The sequence below is a fragment of the Trachemys scripta genome, chromosome 1, assembly GCF_013100865.1.
Source record: "Trachemys scripta elegans isolate TJP31775 chromosome 1, CAS_Tse_1.0, whole genome shotgun sequence".
In the NCBI taxonomy this organism is placed as follows: domain Eukaryota; kingdom Metazoa; phylum Chordata; order Testudines; family Emydidae; genus Trachemys; species Trachemys scripta.
The window spans coordinates 144,938,411-144,963,212 of NC_048298.1; the positions used below are offsets into that span (position 1 = coordinate 144,938,411).

General features: G+C 47.2%; 1 protein-coding gene across 1 annotated transcript; it reads right to left on the reverse strand.

Moving 5' to 3' along the window:
- Window positions 1–1,295: 1,295 nt before the first annotated feature.
- PLA1A (phospholipase A1 member A) lies at window positions 1,296–24,456 on the reverse strand. Its single transcript, XM_034788725.1, has 11 exons — window positions 24,284–24,456; window positions 18,022–18,223; window positions 16,285–16,462; window positions 14,951–15,059; window positions 13,429–13,530; window positions 11,156–11,245; window positions 9,872–10,039; window positions 8,185–8,274; window positions 6,823–6,931; window positions 3,743–3,907; window positions 1,296–2,008 (listed from the first exon to the last, which is right to left on the reverse strand). Exons 1-11 carry the CDS (start codon window positions 24,375–24,377, stop codon window positions 1,924–1,926), a joined length of 1,392 nt encoding a protein of 463 aa, XP_034644616.1. The 5' UTR covers window positions 24,378–24,456; the 3' UTR covers window positions 1,296–1,923.
- Window positions 24,457–24,802: the final 346 nt, after the last annotated feature.

Here is a 24,802-nt window from a genome sequence, read left to right on the forward strand (position 1 = left end):
GCAAGCAAACAATAAGAAAGAAATGTAGCCATATTTACAGGATGGGGGGTTCCCTCCTGGGAAGCAGAGACTCTGAAAAAGATTTGGGGGTTGTGGTGGATAATATGCTAAACATGAGTTCCCAGTGCAACACTTTGGCCAAAGGAGCTAATGCAATCCTAGGATGCATAAAGAGAGGAATCTCGAGTAGGAGTAGAGAGGTTGTATTATCTCTGTATTTGGCACTGGTGAGACTGCTGCTGGAATACTGTGTCCTGTTCCGATGTCCACAATTCAAGAAGGATGTTGATAAGCTGGAGAGGGAAGAGCCACATGAATGATTAAAGGATTAGAAAACATGCCTGATAGTGATAGTCTCCTATAAACTGGATGGGCAAGTGCTGTCCCAAGGGATGAGCTCGGGACCCTAGTTTTGTAGGGTTCTTTCTTCACTCCCTTCCCTCCCCAACCCAATTACCCATCTGTAGGGTTCTGAATCTTGTCATGGTGGGGAAGCCTCCTGGCTCCAGATGAAGACCTCTCCTTTGCTCTTGTCCTGACTTGCTTCTGCTGGCCAGCTGTTCTCTTGACCTCTGTGTTCTGTTTCTTTCATGCAAGGAAAGGGCTTCTCCACCCCAAGTCTGTCTGGTGAGGTGGCCAATTGAGGGGTTAGAACCCTGATTTTCTGAGGTATTTATTAAAATACACCTCTACCTCGATATAACACTGTCCTTGGGAGCCAAAAAATCTTACCGTGTTATATCGAACTTGCTTTGAGCCGCCGGAGTGCGCAGCCCCCTTCCCCCCCGGAGCACTGCTTTACCGTGTTATATCAGAATTCGTGTTATATCGGGTCGCATTATATCGGGGTAGAGGTGTATGTTTGTTTGGGAAAACCCTGAGAAAAGGGAATGGCCCTAAAAGAGACTGATGAGCTCTGGCTGAGAGACTTCTGCCAGGAAAGGCCTGAGTGTCCAGGTGGAGGGCCACTCTCCCAAGGCTAGATGCAAAGCTCTTGCAGAAGAAGTTAAGGAAGGGCTGTCCAGCCCTCGGAGCAGAGCTCTTCACTGACTCCTCTGGCTGTATCTCTTGTTCTCCAACTGCCAGGGCTATTGAGCATCTAAATGTAGACGGGTTCCTGAATCAGGGCAGATCCTTATTTTTCAGAGTGTTTTTGGTGTGTTTTTTTCTTACTAATAAATCATCTGTTTTAATATTTGAACATTCCTGGCTCTGATAAATCTGAGTATCCAAGAACAGGACACATCAACTTTGCCAAAGAGACCCATCACAAAATGACAATCAGATAGCCAGAATAGCAGCTGGAGTCTTGTCATGGTAAGAGAAAACATATCGATGCTGATTACACTGCAGGACCACTCATGTGAAATCAAGAGGTCCTCAGACTCTGTAGGCATCCATGGCCCGGACTAGTTATTTTCACATCTGTGTGTGTGTGTTGCTAGGGGAATGACCCCTTCCCATACAAAACCAAAGCCACACAGCTGCATGCTCACTAATAACAATAATACTTTGCATGGCTGGGGCGTTTAATGTGAAGATTTCAAAGCACTTTAGAAATATTAAGGAATTAACTAACCCTCACGATCCTCTTGAAAGATGAGCATTATCAGCCCCTTTGACAAAGGGGGAAGCCAAGATTAAGCGATTTGTCCAAGGTCTCACAATGGTGCATTTGTAGAGCTGGGAATAGAGCCCACGAGTCCTAACTGCCAATCTCCCGATCTAACCGCTTGACTATAGTCTTCCCTTTCGGCAGTGCACTTCTCTTCCCAGAGCTGTTATTCATTCTATCCCCAAGGTGGGTGGATGAAAAATCCAACTGGTTCTGTCCTTTTTGGAGGAAGTATCGTCCAGAGGGGGGAAGTACAATTTGGAGCCCAGCGCTGTGCCTGTGCATGCTACATGCTCCAGGGGACTCTCCTATGCACAGTCCACTGCCAGGTCACGTTCAAGGGGACTGCTCGCTGTCAGGGACAGATCTTGAGACAGGCAAAACATCTTCTCACTGTGAGAGAAGCACACAGGAGTTAGGCAAATCTTAAAACAACCAAGGGCGAGAACCTGCTGGTGTCAAAGGACTAGCCCCAGAGGGACTCTCTCTGATCTCCATCTCTCGCAGTTGCTGCTGCATTAGTTAGGGGAGTCTCAGATTTTGTGTTTCTCTGTGAGGAATATGGGCTTTCACAGGGTGCCAGATCAGTGCACAAGGAATTGGCATCACACGCTGATGCTTCAAATTTGGCTTTGACATTGCACCCAAACAGTCAGAGGTGATGGGCCAGATTGTACCATTTAGGCACAGCCCCAACTAGGGAGCGCTGTGGAAGGGGAAGCACAATGCTTTCCAGAATTCCAGCGTGGAATGGATCACAGCTGCTGCGCCAGCCTTTAGGAAGGTGCAGCATGTGCTCCTCTGTGTGTCCGGCTGGTCCGTGCAAGCTGGTGTGGGGGACATAAGGTCATGACTCTGCCACTCCCCTATTACCTTTGTGGGTCTTTTGCTCTCCAGGGGGCACTGGAAAGGAACAGTCCTCAAAAGAACTCTGGAGCAACAGTAGCATCTTCTCTCTTGTGTGGGGGTCTGAGAGTGAGGAGGCTTGTGTCCTCTCCTGCTTGTGCACCTGTACAAAGGCCCTGCTCTGTCTAGCTTTCAGGTGGGCTCTCTAGGCATAAAATGAGGAGTATGTCTCCTAATGATTATGGGGTGCAGTCGAGGGGTCTGCTTATGGTATATCAAGGACTGTGTTGGAATTGCAAGCTCTCACTTTAAGTGTGAGGGGGGGTTTCCTGGTCCTGCATGTAGGCTAGTGGGCTCTGTAGCAAAGCATGCAATCAGTCAGACTGGAAAGAGCCAGCTTAAAGAAAGGTGGGGTGACGTGTGCCTCTCTGCCTTAGGGGAGCAGCCTGCTTTGTCTCTCTCTGTTTCTGGGATCATGTGTGTTATTGTTTTGAAGTCTAAGCAATAAAGTAGTGTTACGTTGCAACCTTCCATTAAGAGTATTTATGTTTTTATCTAACTTCTCTGTGTGTATGCTGGGAACATAACACTGGTCATCAGGAATGTTGTATTAGGGTGAGAACCTCATCCAGGTTAGACGGGTTTGCTTTTGGTTTGTCCTGCTTTGGAGAGGCTAACTAGGGCTGGATGGTAACTACAGTTAAACAAATAATGGATTTTTTGGTTCAGAGGCTGAATTTAAAATCCAGGAAAAATAATCCAGTCTGTCAAATAAAAAAAAAACTCAAAAAAAAAATACTGTTTCAAACCAAAACTATTTGATGACCCAAATTTGGCAAAGGAACCTGCCAAAATGCATTGTTTGGTGACAAAATAATTTGTAAAAAAAAAAACAACCCTAAACATTTGCCTCGCTCTAATGGTTACTGGTTCACAGTCTCTGGCTGCACAGCTCATCCGTTAAAATCAGGGGTGTCTCCCATGTAATTCATTTCCTGAATTGTCTGTGTGTGTGTGCATGCAAAGGAAGGGGTGGGGGGGGTGAATACAAGGGCCTTTGTGGCACCTCAGCCCTTTCCCAATATCTCCTTCATTTCTGCTGTATGTGGTACCCAGCAACAGCCAGAGAAGAGAAAGGGGAGAAGTCTAATTAACATTCTTAGCAGCTTCTGCGTGACCCCAAGAGGAGTTGTGCTCTCACGCAGGGCGAGAAGCTGAAGCATTGAGCCGGCCAATAAGGCTCTCTGGCTGGAGTGAGCTCAAAGGATGTCTCCTGCTTACCGATTACTGACAGGCAGTGCGGTTGTACAGAAGTTGCCAACAATGACAGCCTTGTCCTTCTTCCAGATGTGCAACTTGGGGAGATACTTCAGTGTCACCGCCTCTATCTGGCACAGTGGGACTGGGTGAGCCAGCACCCCTTTGCCCAGCTGCTGCTGCTTAGGTCTGCAAGGCAGAGGGAGGGATGTGAATAAGAACAAGGGGCCAACCCACAGTAGCATGTGAGCATGCAAGGGGGTATGGGGACACAGGTGTCTACTGAAACATTGGAGATGATGGGGTTGTTAACAGGAACCCACATAGAACTTGGTGAGATCTAAGGATCCTTCTATGGCAATCTGACACTTCATGAGAGGTGGGAGGCTCTGCCCCAATAGACCCCTCTCCTCCTCCAGAGGGATCTCTCTGTGTTATATGCCCTTCCTCTTCAAAGGCTGGAGAATGTGTGGATGTGGATGTGTATCTTTCTTCTTATACCACATGATTAAAGCAGCTCCCCCAGATCAGCAAATATTCACGCCTCAGTCCCTCTGTATTGTAATCCTATCCTGACACTCCAACAAATACAGCACTAAACATTGCACAGATGGCCAGGAGCATTATGAAGTGGGCAAAGTGTGGGGTGGGGGATGTTGCCTTCTTTGAAATGTCAGGTGCTGGCCACTGCCAGCAAGAGGGTAATGGACTGTAAGGACTATTGATCAGATCCACTAAGACAAAGCCTGTCTTACAAAGAACAATGAGGCCTATTAATCCCTACTGTAACTGCACTGATTTTAGTGGATTACATGGGAAGGAATTTGGCTCACTGTGTCTGGTTTGCAGTTCTCAGAAAATAAAAGAGAAATGAATGATAAGAAAATGTAAAACAAACCAAGGGAAATCCTTCTTTCTGCAGCGTGTACTCAACATGTGGGATGCACCCCCACAAATGGGAAGAGAGTCACTGGATTTCAAAGAGAGTTGGTTAATTTTATCGCCAGTAGTCCTGTGTATGTGTGGAACTCTGGTTGACTTTAATGGGAGTGCTGTGTTTGGAGGCTCTGCGGGACTGAGCGCATGATGGCCAAACATTTCAAAGCTGAGTGTCTATAGTTAGGGTCCTAACTCCATATGTAGGCATGAAAAAAACCCAACTCCAACATGTTTTCAGAAGTGCTGAGCACCCACAAATCCTACAGAAGTCCCTGGGAGCTGCTGAGTGCTCAGCACGCTTGAAAGTCTGGTCACCTATTTAAGTGCCTAAATATGGACTTGGAAGCAAGCAGGCAACCAAGTTTGAAACTCTTGGCCTGATTATGTAGGAAGCTTAGGCCATAGCTGCATGGGAAGCTTCTTCTGTATAATCTGAGGTGTGAATTTAAGCTGATATAGTTACCCTGGTAGAGCCCACCCCAGGCAGACACTCTTATTACGGTATGAGAGGGTCTTCTTTCAGGTGAGATTATGTTGCTTGGAAAAGGGGTTTAAGCAAAACCAAAAAAAAAGCCACTCTTATTCTGGATTAGAAGAGAGAGAGAGAGAGTGACTGTGTGTGTGTGTGTGTGTCTGTGTGTGTGTCTGTGTGTGTGTGAAAGAGAAAGAGAGCGAGAGAGCGCGCAGTATAACTACAGACAAGGCCTTAGGTTGCATGTCTGTAACTAGAGCCCTGCAAATCTTTATATCCACAGACCATGTTTGCAGATTGGATACGGATACTAATTTTGTATGTTCAGAGGGCTCTAGCTGTAACCCAACCAATTTCCATATGTCCTGTCCTTCTTGAGCTCACGTGCCACCTGGTGGACATACTTAAATTACCAGAACCGCTGTTTGCCTCAAATAGTCATGATTGAGCCACCAAGGTTTAGAGTAGAGCGGGGCCCAGATCCAAGCACCTACACACACATTGTTGGGAAATGTAGACCTGGCCTTAAACTTTCCTGGGCTGAACTTGTCTGTAACTCAGAGGTTTGATTTGTATCTCTTCAAGCTCCAGGAGGTTGGCTGCTTATCTGAATTCATCTAAACTTCTTTGGTCTGCAACGTTAGGCTGGAAATCAATGGAGATGTACAGTGCTTCTTGTTACTGGCCAGGCTGGAAATCTCATGGAAACAGCCCTTCCCTGAGTATCTCAGCCCTGCTGCTCTTGGTCCCAGGCATAGAGGCAGCACACTTCAAAGATCTGGACCAGACTTTGTGCTGAGTGGAGTTGCTGCTCAGCTCAACAGAAAGGGGCCATCTGGGAGCTAGCTCTGGTGCTGCTCTGGCCTTGGCCCCCAGCACACATCCTGCAGCATGCTCTGCTCTCTTCCTCCCTGCCCCACCTTGCCTGTAGTGCTGGAGGTTGAGGGAAGGGACAAAGGAGCTGTAGAAGCCAGCAAGACTGGCTCTGTGCCTGTTGGGCACTCTCCTTTGCTGGGGAAATCCCAGCGGAGTTAGGACACAGGACAGGGAGGGGTCAAAGAATCTGGCCCTTGAATTCAGATACAATTTGGGGGAAGATGGCAGGTTCCAGATGGATCTTACTGTCCCGAACCTGCCTCTATCCCCAGCCTCGGTGGATTCTCCTCTCCCAGGTTCATTGCTGAGTAACTGCAGTTACAATATCAGGGGGTAGCCGTGTTAGTCTGTATCTACAAAAACAACAAGGAGTCTGGTGATGCATCCGAAGAAGTGAGGTTTTTACTCACGAAAGCTTATGCCCAAATAAATCTGTTAGTCTTTAAGGTGCCACCAGACTCCTTGTTGTTTTTGCAGTTACAATGGATCAGTTAACCACTGTCCTGTGGCACAGAAACGCTTCAGTCTCCACAGCCATTTTCAGCTCACATCTCAGGGTCATCAGGACAGCTGCCTGATGAGTCAGGTATGTATGGCCAGACCCTGGAAGGGAGGTTTGTGTTTGCTGGATGTCCCTCTCTTTGCCAGCAGTTAGGTTATCAGCTACTCAGTTACATTACCAGGACACCTCGTGGTGATTGCATGTGGTCACTCGCGCTACCACTATGCACGTACATGGCTTAGAAGGACATCCTTGTGCCTGCAACAAGGAAGACGAGGGACTAAAGACAGGTCAGAGGTGCACATTGTCACTCACATGGTGATCTTCACGCTGGCTGTAGAGTTGCTGCTGCGGAAGGTGATCTCAAGTTTGGTGACCAAGCTTCTGTTCTGCTGCAAGTGAAACTCCACCAGGCTGTGGTACACTGTGCAACAGAGAGCACACGACAGAGTGAGGGCACAAGTCCCTGGCTGGACCATACCTTCAGCATTAACCCTCACCTTGTACCAATAGGAGGGCTGTCCGTCCTCACCCCTGCAAGCTATGACCTCTCCAGCACCGTATGGAGCAGATTAAGCAGAGCTTTGACATAAAAAGGGAACAGGCTGCCTGCTCAATTGGACATATATTTGTTTACTGATGGGACTCCATTCCTCACTGTTATTTTCTGAGAGTGAGAGTCAGACAGACACAGACAGAGCCAGAGAGGGAGGAGGGTGGCAGCAGGGCCAGCTCCAGGCACCAGGCAACCAAGCACATGCTTGGGGCGGCACCTGGTAAGGGGCGGCCAATCTTGGGGTGGCGGGGGGCAGCATGGTGTGGCATTCTGTGGGGGGAGTGCTCCGGTGCCGTGGCGCACGGCGGGAGGGGGGTGGCGTGGGGCGCGGTGCTCGGGGGGGGGGGGCCGGCGGCCCGGGGCGCGGGGGGGGGGGGGGGGGGGGGGGGCTTGGCGGGGCGGCGCTTTTTTTTGCTGCTTGGGGCAGCAAAAAAGTTAGAGCCGGCCCTGGGTGGCAGAGAGAAAATGGAGAGACCAGTGGAGTTACACAGGTGTAACACTGGTGGAAGTGAGAGAAGAATCAGGCCTATTATCCTCTATAGTCTCCAGGAGTGTGGCATGAAATGAGGCTGAAGGCCAGATCTCAAACGCCTTCTAGGGCCAGATTCTACTCTCAGGTACACCGGTGGAAAATGGAGTATCTCGCCAGGAGTCAGTGGGTATGGAACTGGACGGAGAAGCTGGCCCATAACTCAGAAAAGGACAGTGGCTTGGGTTATCCCAGCATTTGTAACAGTGATGTTCTTCTGCGCCTGGTGAAAGCAGCCCCTCCTCCGCTCCCCCAGTGTACAGCTGCTGAAGAAGGCCTAGGGATAGTGAGACTCACTGAGGAGTGTGTGTGCGGGGCATGACAATCTCTGTTGTCCCTCGCTGAGGAACATGGCACAGCACAATACAGCATTTCTGCAGCAGGTATTGAGGGATTTACAGAAGCTACCATGAAGCCAGATACCCTCTGAATCCATTTCTCAAAGCACCTGCAGTTTCCATTGGGAGCAGGGGAAGGACCGACATGTTCCAGTCAATGACTGTGACTCTCTTCAGGAGCACTGACATAAATGGAAAGTCTCCATAGTTCATTCATGCCACCAGCCTGGCTTCCTTCTCTCTTTGCTACTTACTGCAGTACGGGGCTGAGGAGGCAGTCACCAAGTAAACCTTCACCTCCTCGGGGAGCTTTGCCATGCTGACTCCACCGCGCTCCAACAGCCCTAGGGGAAGAAATGAAGCCAAGGTGGAGGGGTAAAGGTCCGGAGGGAACGGGTGGCAGGAACACCTGATTCACTTCTCACCTATCCCACTATTTTGATGTGGATCAAAATGGTCTTTACTTACCTCCAGCATCAGTGAGATCAAAGGAACAGGCTCACAGTGTCTGCATCCCAGCTACTCTCCACTGCAGGGTTTCACCAGCACACCCAGTGTTACACCACTGTGATCACCAGGGCAGCCAGCAGTAATGAGAGTCACTGGGGCATCCAGGTATGCTCCATGATGACACTATTGTAGCCTCTGGGCCTGATTCCCCACTGCCCTGCAGCCAGTGCCATCCTTTGCATCTGTCCCAAGTGAGTGTAAAAAGGCTTCCCAGTCAGGGTGGTACGGTTTCATGCTCACTTTGTGCAGTGTGTACCTAGGGGAAACAGGCTGGCTGTGCTGGGAGGAGGGCTAGTGACTCCTGTTATGCATTCCCCCAACACCAGAGAAGGTACCATACCTTTCAGGGGCAAAATGCTTCCAGCCAGTGGCTTTCCAGCGGTGCACCTCCTCCCACCCCCAGCACAGCTCAGCCTCAGGGGAGCATAAGAGAGTCCTCCCAGTACTGGAATGCAGCCACCTCTGGGGTGAACAGAGCCACTGTTGACCAGCATACTGATGTAGGAGCAATGGGTGAATCTCAAAAGGGTTGAAGTTCAGGTACAGCTCCATTTAGGGTAAACACTCTGGCTGCTTCTCTGAACTAGCCAGACTTTTTGATTTAAGTGTACATTGGTTAGGCAGGTAAGTGAACAACATCTCCTATTGAAACTGCAGGTGGGAATGTAAGGGCTTATCCACACAAACATTGATTATGCAGCAAGCTGGGGTGTAAATCTACCCTGCACTATCCTGCTGTGCACTAAGTGTCCATGTGGTCCCTGCTGATACGCACTAATGGTTCATTTGTGCACTTGGATTTACTCCCATTTCATCAAAGCGCACTAAGGAGCTGTTAATGCACATCAGCAGGGTCCACACAGACACTTAGTGTGCAGCAGGATAGTGCAGGGTAGATTTACACCCCAGCTTGCTGTGAACTAAATGTTAGTGTAGACAAGCCCTGAGCAGGAATTGAATTATTCACATTGGAATATGGCCAGGAGACCAGGTTTAACACTAGAGTTGGTCCCAAACTACAGAACTTGGATTCTGATCTGAACTCAGATTTCTAACCTGCCCCAAGTTCAGAGGAATTTGGATTCAGGATTTTGATTTAGCCCATTCAGAGGGAGGGGTCAGCTACAAATCTGACCTTTTGCAGACTTTAGCAGGGGGCTAGATCTGGGGACTTTGCTCAGATTCATTTCCTGCCTTTATGAAATGTGCCATCGGGTGTTCAGTGGCCGCAGGTGTTCAGAACCTTGGTTTTACATCTCATCCCACAGATGCACTTGGAATGCTTCCCTGGGCAGGTCTGAAACCCAGTAGCTCCTGACTATCCCCAGCTCAAAAAAAATCCAATCTAAATGCCTCACCCTGCATCAAAGACCTTCAGGGTTCAACTCTCCTCTCCCTTTGGACAGTGGAGTTCCCAGGCTGGTATCATACCTATTCTGGGACAGGAGAGCAGGAAAGGATTGATACAGTCCAGGCAGTGGCCAGCAAGGAAATTTTCATGACTTGAGCATGGAAACGCCATCAAAGGACAGGAATTCTCCAGGGCACTGACATAGAGCTGTATCGCCCTCACGTGATCACAGATCAGATAGTTATACCCTGCAAGATAAAGCAAGACTACAGGTAAGGTGACCAGGAAGAAGTGAGGTTTTTACTCACAAAAGCTTATGCCCAAATAAATCTGTTAGTCTTTAAGGTGCCACCAGACTTCTTGTTGTTTCAGGAAGGGACTGACCTCTTGATCCAATATGGACTCTCTATGCATTTCTAAGGAGCCCAGCACAGTAATAGCTAGGGTGCAAGTTAAGAAGCACTTTATTCTGTCTGCGAAGGACACATCAGGTACAATTTTCAAAAGTGCCTAAGCAATTTAGGCATCCAAGTCCCACTGAAAGTCAAGTCACTTAGGTGCTTTTGAAACTTTCATCCAAAATCCCCTCCACTCATCCTTTCCAGGGCAGCTGTGGACTAAGCAAAAGGCTGCAATTCAGGAGTCATAGGTATTAGCTCCCAGTTCTGCCTCTAACTCACTGTGTGACTGTGAGCAATTCACTTAGCCTCTCTGTGCCTCAGTTTCCCAATCTAGAAAATGATGCTACGGATACTCATCCTTCTTTATAAAGCGCTCTGAGACCTATGGATGGAGAGCCCTATATACAGTAAATTCTAAGGCCTAATCCACATTAGAAAAGGTATGCCAGCAGAGCTGCACTGCCAAGCCCTCTCAGTGTAGATGAAGCTTATACCAGAAGAAAAGGTTTTCTGCCATGATAGCTTATACTGGTTCCCCAAATGAATAAAGTCTTACTGGGCAGAAAACTTTTTTTGCGGGTAGAAGTTTCTTTTCACTAGGGCTTTTGCTGGTATAGAAATATTTTAAAAAATCACCTCCTGGGTACAGGCAAAAGTTTCTAGTGGAAACCTGGCTGCAGTGTGCTTTGTGTTTCGGCTGTTATGTTGTTGCATACCATAGGTAGTGTTATCTGGTCATTCTTCTTCTCTGAATGCTGAGAGGCAGCTTGGGCAAGATGGGCCGATCTTGTATGATACTGTCATGCTATGGCTTGTCCTTTACACGTTTACTGTCCTGCTGTAATGTCTGCCATACCCCTGCCCTGGCTCAGGTGGGAATTGTTAGTCAAGCAGTAGCTTTACAGGCTGATCGATTGGAAGGAAGGGAACTTCCCTTGACAACTTGCTGTGAATCCTTCTTACCTAATGAGGTGAACCGGGGGCATCCAGGCTGGTCTTTGCCTCCATTGATGAAGTAATCAATATGGCCTACAGGAATCCGGATACCAAAACCTGAAAGGAGCAAACAACCCCGCTGAGCTATTATTCCTGCTCCTTCTTCTCTAGGGAAACATTCTAGAGGAAGCTGCTATTTTCCATGTTCCAAGGTCCTAAGAACAGGATGTACCTAACAGTATCTGAGCTGGCCCCAGGCCCACACACAATATGCTGGTTTCTTCACCAGTCTAAGGGAGGATTTCAGGTGTCTTGCCATCTGTTTGCACTGTACAGATTGCTCCATCCTTATGTATTGAAGCATGGAGGAGAATGTTCACCTGGGCCTTTGTTTTAATGGGACTTTAACACTGAAGGAAACTGAATGGGAGAAACCTTAATTTGGGAAATGATTCTCTGGTCACCTTTTTGTTGTTTTTCCTTTACTCTCTTTGCAGAGATCTGCAACTGAATTAGAAGTTGTTTCCCCCTCCCTCATGGGCTACCCTGCCTGATCCCCAGTGATGTCAGTGTCCTGGCTTTGTGACTTCATGGTGTGTTTCCCAGGAAATGACTGTGAGGTCACCAGTCACCATTGTGACTTCATTGCAGGAGAAGATGATGGACTGTGATGAAGGGCAGGACTTTTTCTATGTTCTTGCCCTGCATAAGTATCTGTGAGAGGCAGTGATATGTAGTGGTTAGAGCACAGGAGCGGGCGTCAGGAGGCCTAGATTCCATGCCTGGCCCTGCCACTGATGCTCTCTGTATTTTTGAACACATCACTTAATGTCTCTGGGCATCAGTTTCCCCCTGCTGTAAAATGGAAATGATACTGACTTCCCTCCTGGGAGTTATGAAGCTTAATTCATAAATCTCTATAAAGAGCTTTGTGGTCTTCAGAGGGAAGGTGCTATAGAAAGGCAAAGCATTATTATTCTATAACATCTTTCACCTACATTGACCCCTAAGCGCTTTACAAAGGTTACTACGTCATTGTACTATCTCTGGGTCTGATTCTGCTGTTGCTTACACCAGAATAAATGCGAAGTAACTCCCCTGAAGTCAGTGGAAGGAGGAGGAGGAGGCCCTACATACTCACAGGAATCACTGGGAATGTTCAACAGAGCCCATCAGCACAGCATAACAGTTTAGGACCGGAAGTGAAGGAGAATATTGAATTGAAATCTCCAGGGGCATTTTGGGAGCAGTATGTAATGACCAGAGATGACAGAAGGCAAGGACAGTGGGTCTTGCACCCCAACCTTTGCAAAAGCTGTCAGGGAATCTATAATGGCAATATATTGTCAGGGCCTCAGGTTGCTCGGGAATTGAAAGTGATCCTTCTCCCCTGCCCAACCTTGGAGGAGCTGGACTGATTAGTTTCAGCAGAAACAATCTTCTCCTGGCAAAACCAGGAGCTATGCTGAGCTGGTCCCAGCAGAAGCTCTCTCTGTGTGTTCCTCCACCTGACTTCCTGCCCATTCATTGATCCTGCTGCTTTCAGATGCTGGGGATGAAGAGAGGCAAAGGGAGGAGCAGTATTTGAGAATTGTTTGACATTGTCTGTGTCTACGCTGGGGACATTTACAATGTAATTCTCAGGGGTGCTATTGTTGGTGGGGCTTCTAGTAGAGATAAAGCTCTTACGGCCAGATTTATTTTTACTATCATTTGAGTTAAGCCTTCTGGAAAGCAAATCTAACCAAAGCACATCCACATCCTACTGTGAGACTTGAGCCTATTATCTTCTGACCTAGAAGGAAGAGCCACCGAGGGCCAGATTAACCCAACTCTGGGTCCCAGGCAAGCATACACTTTCTGGGCCCCTATCTTCTAATAACAAACAGTGCTATAGTCCGCTCACCTCAGCCGGGCTGGCCATGCTGTAGATCTGCCAGGACTGGCTGCTTGTCTTGCCGCTGCTTGGGGTACTGCTCACCGTGACTGAGGGGCAGCCAGGCCAAACTTGAAGGGGACTGCAACCTGGTGCACCAGGTTGCAATGCCACTCACTCAAGTGAGTGAAGTTCTTTCAGTTTGCACACAAATTTGCATTGGTAAAAAAAATCACCTCCCTCCTGCCCCCTCCTCCAAAATGTGGGCCCTGGGCGGGTGCCTGGTTTGCCTATGTGTGAATCTGGCCTTGGAGTTAGCTGCTGGGCCACACTGACAGCTATACACTAACCACGTTCCTGGGCATTAATGATGATGGCAGGGAGGGGAGAAGCAGTGGGCTGAAAGGAATAGAAACCAGATTACTGTCTGTATCGGTGTGAATGGCTTCCACAAAGAGAGCATCTCCAGGATCCAGGCGCTCCTCACGGCCGGCTTTTGTGTACTTGGGCCCCGCAGGATCCAGCCCTGTACCAAGATAGAACTAAAGTCTTAACAGCAGACACACTGCCACCCTCTTCCCCCTAAGAGCGCCAGTGCAGACTCTGGAACCAGCCTTGGGTTGGAAGAGTTTAGGTTAGCATCAAGAAATCCAGATGCTGATCCAAATGTCTTCAGGCTGCAAATGGGAACAGGAAATTGGATATAATTTCTGGTATGCTTGTGAAATCACAGGGTGGGAATGAGTGGGGAAAGGGAATTGCCAGAAGGTATTGATGCCTGTAATTTACCTGGCAGAGGTAAAAGGGGAGAGAAGGAAGACATATATTGAGCTACTGTTACCACTTAAAGGTTCAGAAAGGGCAGAAGGCCTTGAATGTGAGGTTGGTGAGCATGTAATTACTGGGGAGGAAAATGATGCTACTTTTATAGGCCTGGCGAGGATGTAAATAATAATGTTACTGTTGAAAGTGAATCTCAAAATGCTTATGAGGAAACAGAGGAAGAACAATGCCAATTTCCCCTTCTGCTAAATAATTTGGGCCATAACATATACACAGACCTAATATCAGACTAAACTAATCATCATAATGCACATATTTTTTAAAATGTAGAGGAAGAGGATTGTGGTGCAGGTAGCTAGACAGACTGTCTTGTATGTAATGCACCTCTGAGTGTAAAGTGTGCCCTGTGACTGAGCTAGCTCAACATGGTAGCTTTACAGAGTGAGTCACACACACTGTGCTCTCTCTCTCTCTCTCCTGGGAGCTGTACTGTTGTTCCTGCTTGTTGTTGTTCTTCCTTAATCGGAAATAAAAGCTATTCACTTGAAAGCATGTCTTCTGTTCTTTTTGTATTGGAAACATAGGAGTGACCTTTGTGCTGCGGGGCCAGCAAGAACCATCTGACGCAAGCTTTTTTGTGGTTCCCCTGGTACCAGGTCCAATTAGGCTTCCCAGCCAGGACATTTTCCCTCTAAGATGGTACAAGCTCTGAGCTGAAAGGGTCAGCTCTTCATAATTCATTCCTATTGCTCTCAGTCACACACAATCCTTTGGTATTGGTCTGAACATACAAAACTATTCTCAAGCATTAACACTTTGATTCCCATGGGGTCTAGATTTCCCATCGTTAACTGATGGTGCAGTGACAACCGGTCTCCACCCACCCAGTAAGTGGTGTGAATTCTATTATTTGACTGTGTGTGAAAATATTACGGGCTCTTCACAGTCTGAACAGTGAGTCCTGCAAGTGAAATCCTGTGCTCATCAGAGGGTTGCTGGCCATTATTCCAAGAAAAAACATTCCTGAACCGCTCTGTAGCTCAGAAGTACCCACAAGCCCAAGACTTCTCAGCTAAAGGACCATTATCATCAACCTTGACATGCTCTTTCTGTCCTCACAGTTCAGGGCCATTGGGAGAATCCTGGACCCAATGTTACAATACCTGTAATCCTTCCCAGCTGGCCTCCATGGAACTGCCCCACCAGACCTGCAACATGTGCTCCAAGGCTCACCCCAATGAGGTGGATAGATGTCCGTGACACTCCGAGTTCCTGAGGAGTTGATAATAATAGTTAGTACTTTTCATCCCAGGGTCTCAAAGCACTTTTCAGAGGTGAGTCTCTATTATTTACCCCCATTTTACAGATAGGAAAACAGAGGCACAGGGAAATGTGATCTACACAGTCACACAGCAGATCAGTGGCAAAGCCTAGTTTGCTGACCCCCCGTCCTGTGCACTGCTCCTGGGCTGCACAGCTTCTCTCAGTGCATAGGGTGGGTAACCAGAAAGAAATGAAGAGTGGTGGATATTATCCTTACTTAATTCTTTCTGACATATTGATCACGGACACAAGATCACTCCAAGTCAGAGTGGTCATCTCCTCCAGCCCCCTTCATGTTCCCTCCCCTTGGGCTATCTTCACTCTGGAGCACTTCCCTCAGAACCTCCTAGTTGGGTGACACTGCCCCATCATCTGGATGTCCCTTCAGCAGGAACAAGAAGGACAAGGTCTCTCTCATGGCTTCGTCAACTCCCCACCCCATGCTGATGTTGTTTTCTCTCATTTCATTGGTTTTAGTTGCATAGGTTAGATTCTATTGACTTGAATGGGACTAAAGCACTTACTTCAGTGTTTTCTGAATAAGGGTCAATATGATGTGATATGATACCATGTGCCCTAGTTAAATACAATGGAATGCAACAGGGCAACACATTCTGAGGCAATACAGTATAATGGGACAGGACACAACACATTTATCCTACCACCTCGGCTTTGATAGTGTTTGAGACCCACTTTTCACAGGTGTAAACGATGACACAAGGGGAAAGCAATGGAGGATCAAGGCCTGTGCCTGCAATATGTGAGGATACAATACTGTGCAGGGCCTGTGATATAGACAGGACAATGCAGTATGGTACAATGCAATATAGTGAAACACAATGCTAGGCACTACAGTATGTGACAATGCTATACAATAGGGTAAATGAGAGGGGGCAAGATGTGGAGAAAGGCAGTATCCTTAGTACACAGACCCATGGAGTGATGGGTTGGAGCAGCAGATGACAGCTCAGTGCACAGCTGGGCTGTGATACTCAGGAGGAAGAGGATCTGGGTATCTGGGAAGACGGAGAGTCTATTTGGCCACTGCAGTGAGCTTATTATGGAATAAACAGCATAGGTCAGAGTGGAAGCTACTGTCTGGGTTGGTTTGCATTCGCACCTGTTTCTGTCCCTTGGCCATGCTCCTCCCACTCAGACATTCATTTCCACCTACCAGCAACTGGCTGATGAAAAGAGAGATCTCTATGCTCAGCTCTACGACATTTTCCACAGCACCAGGGTAGGTTCTTGTAGCTCCATTAACCCAGTCAACTGCGACCACATTCACCTTGGCAGCTCGGAATAATGCACCCATGAGTCCATTGATCCAGGAGGGCTTTTTGCCCAGTGCTCTGGTGAGTCATCAGAAATAAATATGTCAGATGCCTTCCAAAATGGGGCGCACACACATGCAGACTTCCCCTCTGGGGTGGGGTCTCAAAATCTCCCTGCTGGGACTGCCATACAGTAGGTGAAAGTTTTGCCTACTATCAGACAGCCCCAAACAGTCTTCCTTCACTGCAGTTCACAGACTGTTTTCACCTATAGCCATCCTGTCCATTATGAGTCAGAAAGAAATCAGACATTTACATGACCAAAACTAACACCTGCAGTGACAACATCTTGAGTGAAATTGCCAGAGGTATCAGTCTTGCTGTAGTGCTTAAGCTGATCACCAGCTGAGGTTAAGAAGAAATTTCCTTCCATAGAGAGAGTATAGTCTAGTGAACAGAGTAGAGGTCTAGGCACCAGGAGCTCCTAGTCCCAGCTCTGCTACCAGCTGGTTAAGAGACCTTGGGCAAGTCGCATAGGACCAGATTTTGAAAGGCATTTAGCTCTGGAACACCAAATTAATTTAGAAGTCTAAATCCCATTCTTAAAAGGGATTTAGGCACTTAAGAGCCAAAATCCTGTCAATTGTCCTTGGTATTTGGATTTTGGCTGCCAAGTGCCTAAATCCCTTTTAAAATGAGGTTTAGTTTCCTAAATCAGTTGGGCATTACAATGCTGAGTGCAGCGATGCCTAAATACCTTGAAAAATTTGGGCTTTAATCTCTCTGTGTCACAATACCTCTTCTATAAAATGATATGTATTTACCTCTGCGTGTATTTTATTTATTCATTTCATTTTATAATATCTCACCCTTCACGGAAATTAAACTAACATGATTTAAAATCGACTATGGGCTGGCTGATGCTCCCACAATAAAACAAACCCACCAAATGGCCATAGCTTTAAAAACTCTGGCTCAAACTCCCTGCCTCCATGATGAGAAGAAGAAAGGTGGGTTTGGCAGGCTTCCTAGTAGGTTAAGAAATTCAGGCACTGAATGGCTGGGGGGGAAAGAGGGAGAAAACTCCAAAGCAAAGACTCTTAATGAAGAAAAATAGTAAAAAGACAGGGGGAAAGACTGAATTTTGGGAGTGGGTGGGGGGATATCCCTGGTTTTTTAAACCTATGGAAATTTGAAATTTTAACATTTAATTGAAATGTTGAAATTTGAAGTATTTTGACCAGCTCTGCAGCTCGTCTCAAGATGAGGGTGAATTAAAGTCACAAAAAGTATATTAACATTTTCTCCTTTTTTTTTGGTTGGAATTAGAAATGTTGACTAGATTTTTCACTGACATTTTGAAATTCAGCTCTTTTGACATGGAATATCTTCCCCTCCAAATTAAGCACATTGCCTGATTGTGGATTATAAACTCTTTGGGGCAGGGAATATCATTTCATTCTAGGTTTGTGCCGTGCCTACCATCCGGGGGTTCTGGTCCATGACAAAGGCTCCGAGATGCTATTGTAATACAAATAATAAATAATAATAATAATTGCTGAGGTATGGCATGAGGAGAGAGAAGGAGATCTCTGAGGTAGCTGGGACTGAAAGTGTCCAGCTCGGTTTATGCTTACGTGAAGCCATGAATTATTATCTTGGTGTCCAGGCTAATATTGAAGCTGGAGTTCTTGATGCCATCGCCAAGTGATATCAGCTGCCCACAGCTGGGGTTTGAGGAGGTGAACAGAAGAAACTGGACCTTAAGTTTCATGCCCTGTAAGAAGCTTGCAGTCTGAAAGTCAGAGCAGGGCTGCGCTGGGACATAGGTCTCATGCCCTGCAGTGAGAAAGAAACAAAAACATACATGCCTAGTCTGCGTATGCCCACTGGGAAAGAGCAAATGGAGGGGAGGGGGATGAGGGCTTGTAGTTAGGGCACTGCACTGAGACATTGGAGAGTGGGGTACAATTCTTCACTCTACCACAGCCTTCCAGTGTGATCTTCAGCAGGTCACTTAATTTTTCTGTGTCTCCTTTTCCCACGTAAAATGAGGATAGTACTCTTGTGGCGCTGAGGCCTGTTGATGTTTCACTACTGTGTGTCAGCAACTCATCAGTCCTGACTTACTGCACCTAACACACTGTTGTCATAATCTATTGTATACAAACTGACAACATGCTGGTCCCAAAAATCATTGCGTGGTATATACACAAGGATGTACAGAGAGTTATAAATATGTGCTGGAATTATGTTCTTAAAATGTGCTTGCCAATAATACATAAGTCCAGTCTGCCCTAGACAAAAAAGTGTATATTTGCTTTTCTGACCAGCCAGGCAGAGACAATGAAGGTACATCTACATAAAAGGTAAACAGAGCTGACTAGTGGGGGAGAAAACAGCCTGGTGTCTACACCCCAGCAAGAAAGAGAAACTTCATCTGGGCTTCCTTTTCAAGAATACATTTCAAAGGTTTACTAGACTATGGCAAGAGGGGGAGAGAACCACTAATTTAAGTTATCCTTCACCTGAGGAGACAAAGAAACCAAGCACTTTGAGATCTGAGAAGGGTCCTGGCTAAAAAAACTGATCAGCCAGACTGGAAGAAAGATGGGTGAGAAAAACTTCTTTGAACAAAGGACTCTAGCTTATTAAGTTAGATCGACGTCTTAGAAGCGTATTCTTACTTTTGTTGTTTGTAACCATTTCTAGCTTTATTCCTTATACTTGGTATCACTTAACCCAATATCCTTTTATTAATAAACGTACCTCTTTTTTTTTTTACTATAAATCATCTCCGTGCTTTAGTTGAAGTGGAAGGTTTGTCAACACCAGTTGAGTTAATCAGCTGCCGTATACGGTCTCTTTTCAAGGAGCAGTGAACTATACAAAGTTCTGTGAGTGCTACAGCCAGAGGGTCTGAGCACTGTGGATAGATGTCTCTGGGGAACTCGGGAATTGGGGTTCACTGATTGTTACCTGCTAGGCAAGGCTTGGACTGGCAGGGTAATAAAGAGTTTGCTGGCAAGACAGACAAGCTGGTGTGGCAGGGATCTGACACACGCAGCTCAGCCGCAGCAAAGCTCTCATTTGCTGAGGCTGGGAGGAGTAACAGTGTTTCTTAGGCTTGGAAACCCCAGCAGATAGATCAACTAGAGTGTAACTATTCAGATTGGGATGTTTTGAGGGCAGGGACAGCCTTTTGCTCCGTGTTTGTACAGCACGTGAGCCAATGAAGCTCTGATCATGAATCACTGGCTTCAGAAAGGCTCAGACTGTTGACATATCTCTGTGAAGCACATGCCCACTCTGGTCTGTGTAATTCTTGCATGTGTTTTTCCACCTCCACCCTCCAGCATACCTGGCTACTCTCTCTTAGTCACTGGAGATCTAGAGATGGCTCTCTGCAGATCCTATCAGCAACACAGTGAGCACCAGCAAGAGAGGATCACTCAAGAGCAAAGTAAGGTCCCTCTTCAGTCCCTTAAGGCAGAGCTCCCAGCCCCCACCTCCATGACAACACATCTGCTACAGTGCCCCAAATGGATGTTTATTCTCTGTGCTGCATTTGTCATTCTGAAAGTAGTATAAGCTCCCTGTCAACATAGGCTGTTATATTGGTCTAATTAGAGTGGTATAATTATGCTGGTGTAGTTAGGCTGGTAAATTTCCCCATGTAAACAAGGCCTTAGTGTTTTGTTTAGTCCGTCACCATAGTATGCAATCTGCCAGGTATATTGTGAGGTTAAATGTATTATTATTTGTAAAGTGCTTTAAAATCTTTGCATGGAGAACACTACAGAAATGCTATGTTTTTATATGCTCAATGACACTTTTACATGTATGCATATATTGTGCAGAAATGACATAGGTGACAATTTGAAAATGTGCCCTTTAGGTCATATTCATCCTTGGTGCAACTGTGGTGCTCTGTACCTCGGGGAAGCACTCAGCACCCCCATGTTCATCCTTATAAAATGATTGTGTGGTATCCAATGCAAAGTTTGTCATGTCTGGTGTCTTTGGAAGGCTCATGATGCACTGAACATTGTTGTTGTAGTAATGTCATAGGTTGTAATTTCATGTACATAGTTATGAGGCTGAAAATGTGTCCTCATGGCTTAAAACAAGCCCAGGCAAAACTCTCCAGGAACAGAGGGGCAGTTCACACCTCATCAGGACATGTATGAGACAAACCCAGCCCAGCCTGACAGGAACAACGTACACTGGCCTAGCCAGCAACAAAGGATCTGTTGGACTCTCGTGTGAGTCACCCCCCTTCCCTTGGTCAGTTTGGAACTATGATGAGGTAATGCTCACCTGACTCTGAAGGGGTGGGGGTCAAAGCCAAGAGGGAAGAAAGAACATGATAAAATGGAGAGATGTTTGCCATGCTCTCTCTCTTCCACCTCCGTCTACAGACACCCACCAAGCGACTGAAGCTCTGATCAAAGGGGAGAGCCTGGTTGAAGGGCAACCAGTCAGACTGTGGTGAGACGTATCTAAGTTTGTAAGGGCAGTGAAAGTGTTAAGATCAGCTTAGAATGCGTTTTGCATTTCGTTTGACCAAATCTGACTTCTTGTGCTTTGACTTATAATTACTTAAAATCTATCTTTTGTAGTTAATACATTTGTTTGTTTATTCTACCTGAAGCAGTGCGTTTGGTTTGAAGCATGTCAGAGACTCCCCTTGGGATAACAAGCCTGGTACATATCAATTTCTTTGTTAAATTGACGAACTCTTATAAGCTTGCAGCGTCCAGCGGACATAACTGGACACTGCAAGACAGAGGTTTCTAGGGTTGTGTCTGGGGCCAGAGATATTGGCTAGTGTCATTCGGTTGCACAATCCAAGCAGCGGCTGGCCAAAAGTGCTCACTCGTGTAGCTTGCATGCCAGAGGCTGTGCGTGAACAGCCCGGGAGTGAGGGTTCTCTGAGCAGAGCAGGGTAAGGCTGGCTCCCAGAGTTGAGGATTGGAGTGACCTAGCAGATCAACGGTCCAGATAACACCAGGGGAATGTCACAGAACCCCACTGAAAAGCTTGACTCTTCTCCATGCTCATTCTCTCTCCACTACACCCTAAACTTTCTTTCCTTCTCTAAACAACCTTGAAGCCATGTTTAAAACAGAAACAAGAACTCCCCTTATAAATCACTCATTATCATAGAATCATAGAATATTAGGGTTGGAAGAACCTCAGGAGGCCATCTAGTCCAAGCCCCTGCTCAAAGCAGGACCAACACCAACTAAATCATCCCAGCCAGGGCTTTGTCAAGCCTGACCTTAAAAATCTCCAAGGATGAAGATTCCACCATCTCCCTAGGTAACCCATTCCAGTGCTTCACCACCCTCCTAGTGAAATAGTGTTTCCTAATATCTAACCTAGACCTCCCCCACTGCAACTTGAGACCACTGGTTCTTGTTCTGTCATCTGCCACCACTGAGAACAGCCGAGCTCCATCCTCTTTGGAACCCTCTTTCAGGTAGTTGAAGGCTGCTATCAAATCCCCCCTCACTCTTCTCTTCTGCAGACTAAATAACCCCAGTTCCCTCAGCCTCTTCTCGTAAGTCATGTGCCCCAGCCCCCTAATCATTTTTGTTGCCCTCTGCTGGACTCTCTCCAATTTGTCCCCATCCCTTCTGTAATGTGGGGACCAAAACTGGATGCAATACTGCAGGTGTGGCCTCACCAGTGCCGAAAAGAGGGGAATAATCACTTCGCTTGATCTGCTGGCAATGCTCCTACTAATACAGCCCAATATGCCATTGGCCCTTGTAGCGCAGCAGCAACACACAAACACGGCGCCTCCCGCTGGTTGTCCTGGGAATTAGCTCTCCAGCCTTTGGAGCACCCTCTGCTGGCCGATGTCCCGCTTGCCGCTGCCCCCCGTGTCCCTCCCGGACCCGGTGCCCCTTTACCCAGGGGTTATGCCCACTGCAGCAACCCACAATCTGGGTCTCCCCACTCAGGGGAACCCTCAACCCCATAGCCCCACCTCAGTCTGTGGCTACTGCCAGTCACCATCTAGCCCCCGCTCACTGGGGCGGACTGCAGTGTAAAAGCCACTCATCACAGGCAAGGGAGTTTGGACCTGCTGCCTCTGCCTACCCTTGACTGCCCCTCTGCAACCCCAGTATCTTTCTGGCCTTTATCAAGTTTCCAGGCTGGAGCTCCCCAGCTCCTCTAGCCTTTCCCCAGCCCTGCTCCACTCAGGTACCCTGTTCAGCTCCCAGCAGCCAGGCCCATCTCTCTCAACAAGCTAGAGAGAGACTCTGTCTTAGCTCCAGCCTACCAGCCCCTTTATAGGGCCAGCTGTGGCCTGATTGGGGCGTGGCCCCAGCTGAGGCTGTTTCCCCAGTCAGCCTAGGTTCTCTACCACAGCCCTCTCCCAGGGCTGTTTTCAGCCCATCAGGGCAGGAGTGGGGGTTATTGCCCCGCTACAGCCTTCTTGGCAACAAGGGCACACTGTTGACTCATATCCAGCTTCTCATCCACTGTAATCCCCAGGTCCTTTTCCGCAGAACTGCTGCTTAGCCAATCGGTTCCCAGCCTGTAGCAGTGCATGGGATTCTTCCTTCCTAAGTACACGACTCTGCATTTGTCATTGTTGAACCTCATCAGATTTCTTTTGGCCCAATCCTCCAATTTGTCTAGGTCACTCTGAACCCTATTCCTACTCTCCAGTGTATCTACCTCTCGCCCCCCACCCCCCAGCTTAGTATCATCTGCGAACTTGCTGAGGTGCAATTCATCCCATCATCCAGATCATTAATAAAGCTGTTGAACAAAACTGGCCCCAGGAGCCATTGATCACTACCCGTTGAGCCCGACAATCTAGCCAGCTTTCTATCCACCTTATAGTCCATTCATTCAATCCATACTTCTTTAATTTGCTGGCAAGAATACTGTGGGAGACCATATCAAAAACTTTGCTAAAGTCAAGATATATCACATCCACCACTTTCCCCTCATCGGCAGAGCCAGTTATCTCATCACAGAAGGCAATCAGGTTGGTCAGGCATGACTTGCCCTTGGTGAATCCATGTTGACTTGTTCTTGATCACCTTCCTCCCCTCCAAGTGCTTCAAAATGCTATCCCAACTGAGGACACTATAAAAATATCCTGTAGGGACCATTACTGAATGTTGCAAGGAACTGAGAGTGAAGGGACTCAGGACCCACGTTTCCCACTGCAGGATATGAGAACCTCCCACTGAAATCTATTTGGGACTTACCCATGCCTGTGTGGACGGGGAAAGGAGAACTGGGCCCAGGGGTTGCATTTCTGACTGCGAGTGATCAATGGTATGGTTGAAAGGACAGTCCTGTGCCTTCCATGAACAGCAATTGGCAGCAAATGAGGGAAGGAGCAGGGAGTTACACTGTAGGAAGTGCAGGTTCCATGGGATTTTAGCATAAGAGAACAGTTTTTCAGTGATTTTTTTTTAAACCAACCATAGGGTCCCATATCTTCTTTCAGATCAGACATGCTCCATTTTCAAGATAGAAGTCGGTTTTCTAATTTACCAAGCCTGCCAAACTGAACATCCCATCTAGCACTTTCTACCTCATACTTAACTACTGCTAATAAAGATTTTGCAGTGTAAACTTAGTTGATCATTGGGTTGCTGTAATTACTTTTGTAAAGCCAAGTTGGTGGACCTGCCTCACAGACATGTGTGGTGGAACCAATATGTGGGGGTAAGAAAGGGTCATTTCTACAATCACTTTTCTTACCAAAACTCACTTGGCTCTAGCAGGGACCTGATATACATGTTGGATTGTGTAGTGTAGGGACCATCAGTTGAATTCACTGCCAGAATCTACATCTGTCAAATCTTCCAATTCCTTGCCCACCACCTCTGGCACATGAGCCTCCACCAGTACCCTCCTTACCTGCACATGCTGAGCTGAGCAACAAGACAGCGGCAAGAACAAAGAGAGGCTTCTTCCTGGGATCCTCAGCCTTCTTCCACGTCAATCTTCCCATGCTGTAATCCACAAGGCCTTCACCAGAGGCGAGGGAAAAGCAAGCCCTCTGCAACAGGAGCCTTCTGAGCAGGTTGGTTCTGTTAATGTTTAATACAGCCTGTGTTTTTTTGGAAAAACGTGGGAGCCCTTGCTTGATTATTGGCCGAAGTCACAGCAACAGGCATAGAACATTATTGATTCTCACATAAAGGACATTGAACCCACTCTCCTCTCCAAACAAAGTCAGAAGTCAATTACTGGCATAGAATCATAGAATATCAGGGTTGGAAGGGACCTCAGGAAATCATCTAGTCCAACCCCCTGCTCAAAGCAGGACCAATCCCCAGACAGATTTTTTTTTTAACCCCAGTTCCCTAAATGGCCCCCTCAAGGATTGAACTCACAACCCTGAATTTAGCAGGCCAATGCTCAAACCACTGAGCT

Bases quoted from the DNA above. Each gene is read 5' to 3' on its own strand.
- PLA1A (XM_034788725.1), bottom strand. From the start codon at position 24,377: ATGGGAAGATTGACGTGGAAGAAGGCTGAGGATCCCAGGAAGAAGCCT. The intron at 15,060-16,284 runs GTAGGTGGAAAT...TCAACTCCTCAG, and splicing joins TTTTCATCAGCCAGTTGCTG to GAACTCGGAGTGTCACGGAC. The intron at 6,932-8,184 runs GTAAGTAGCAAA...TCTGTTGCACAG, and splicing joins CTCCTCAGCCCCGTACTGCA to TGTACCACAGCCTGGTGGAG.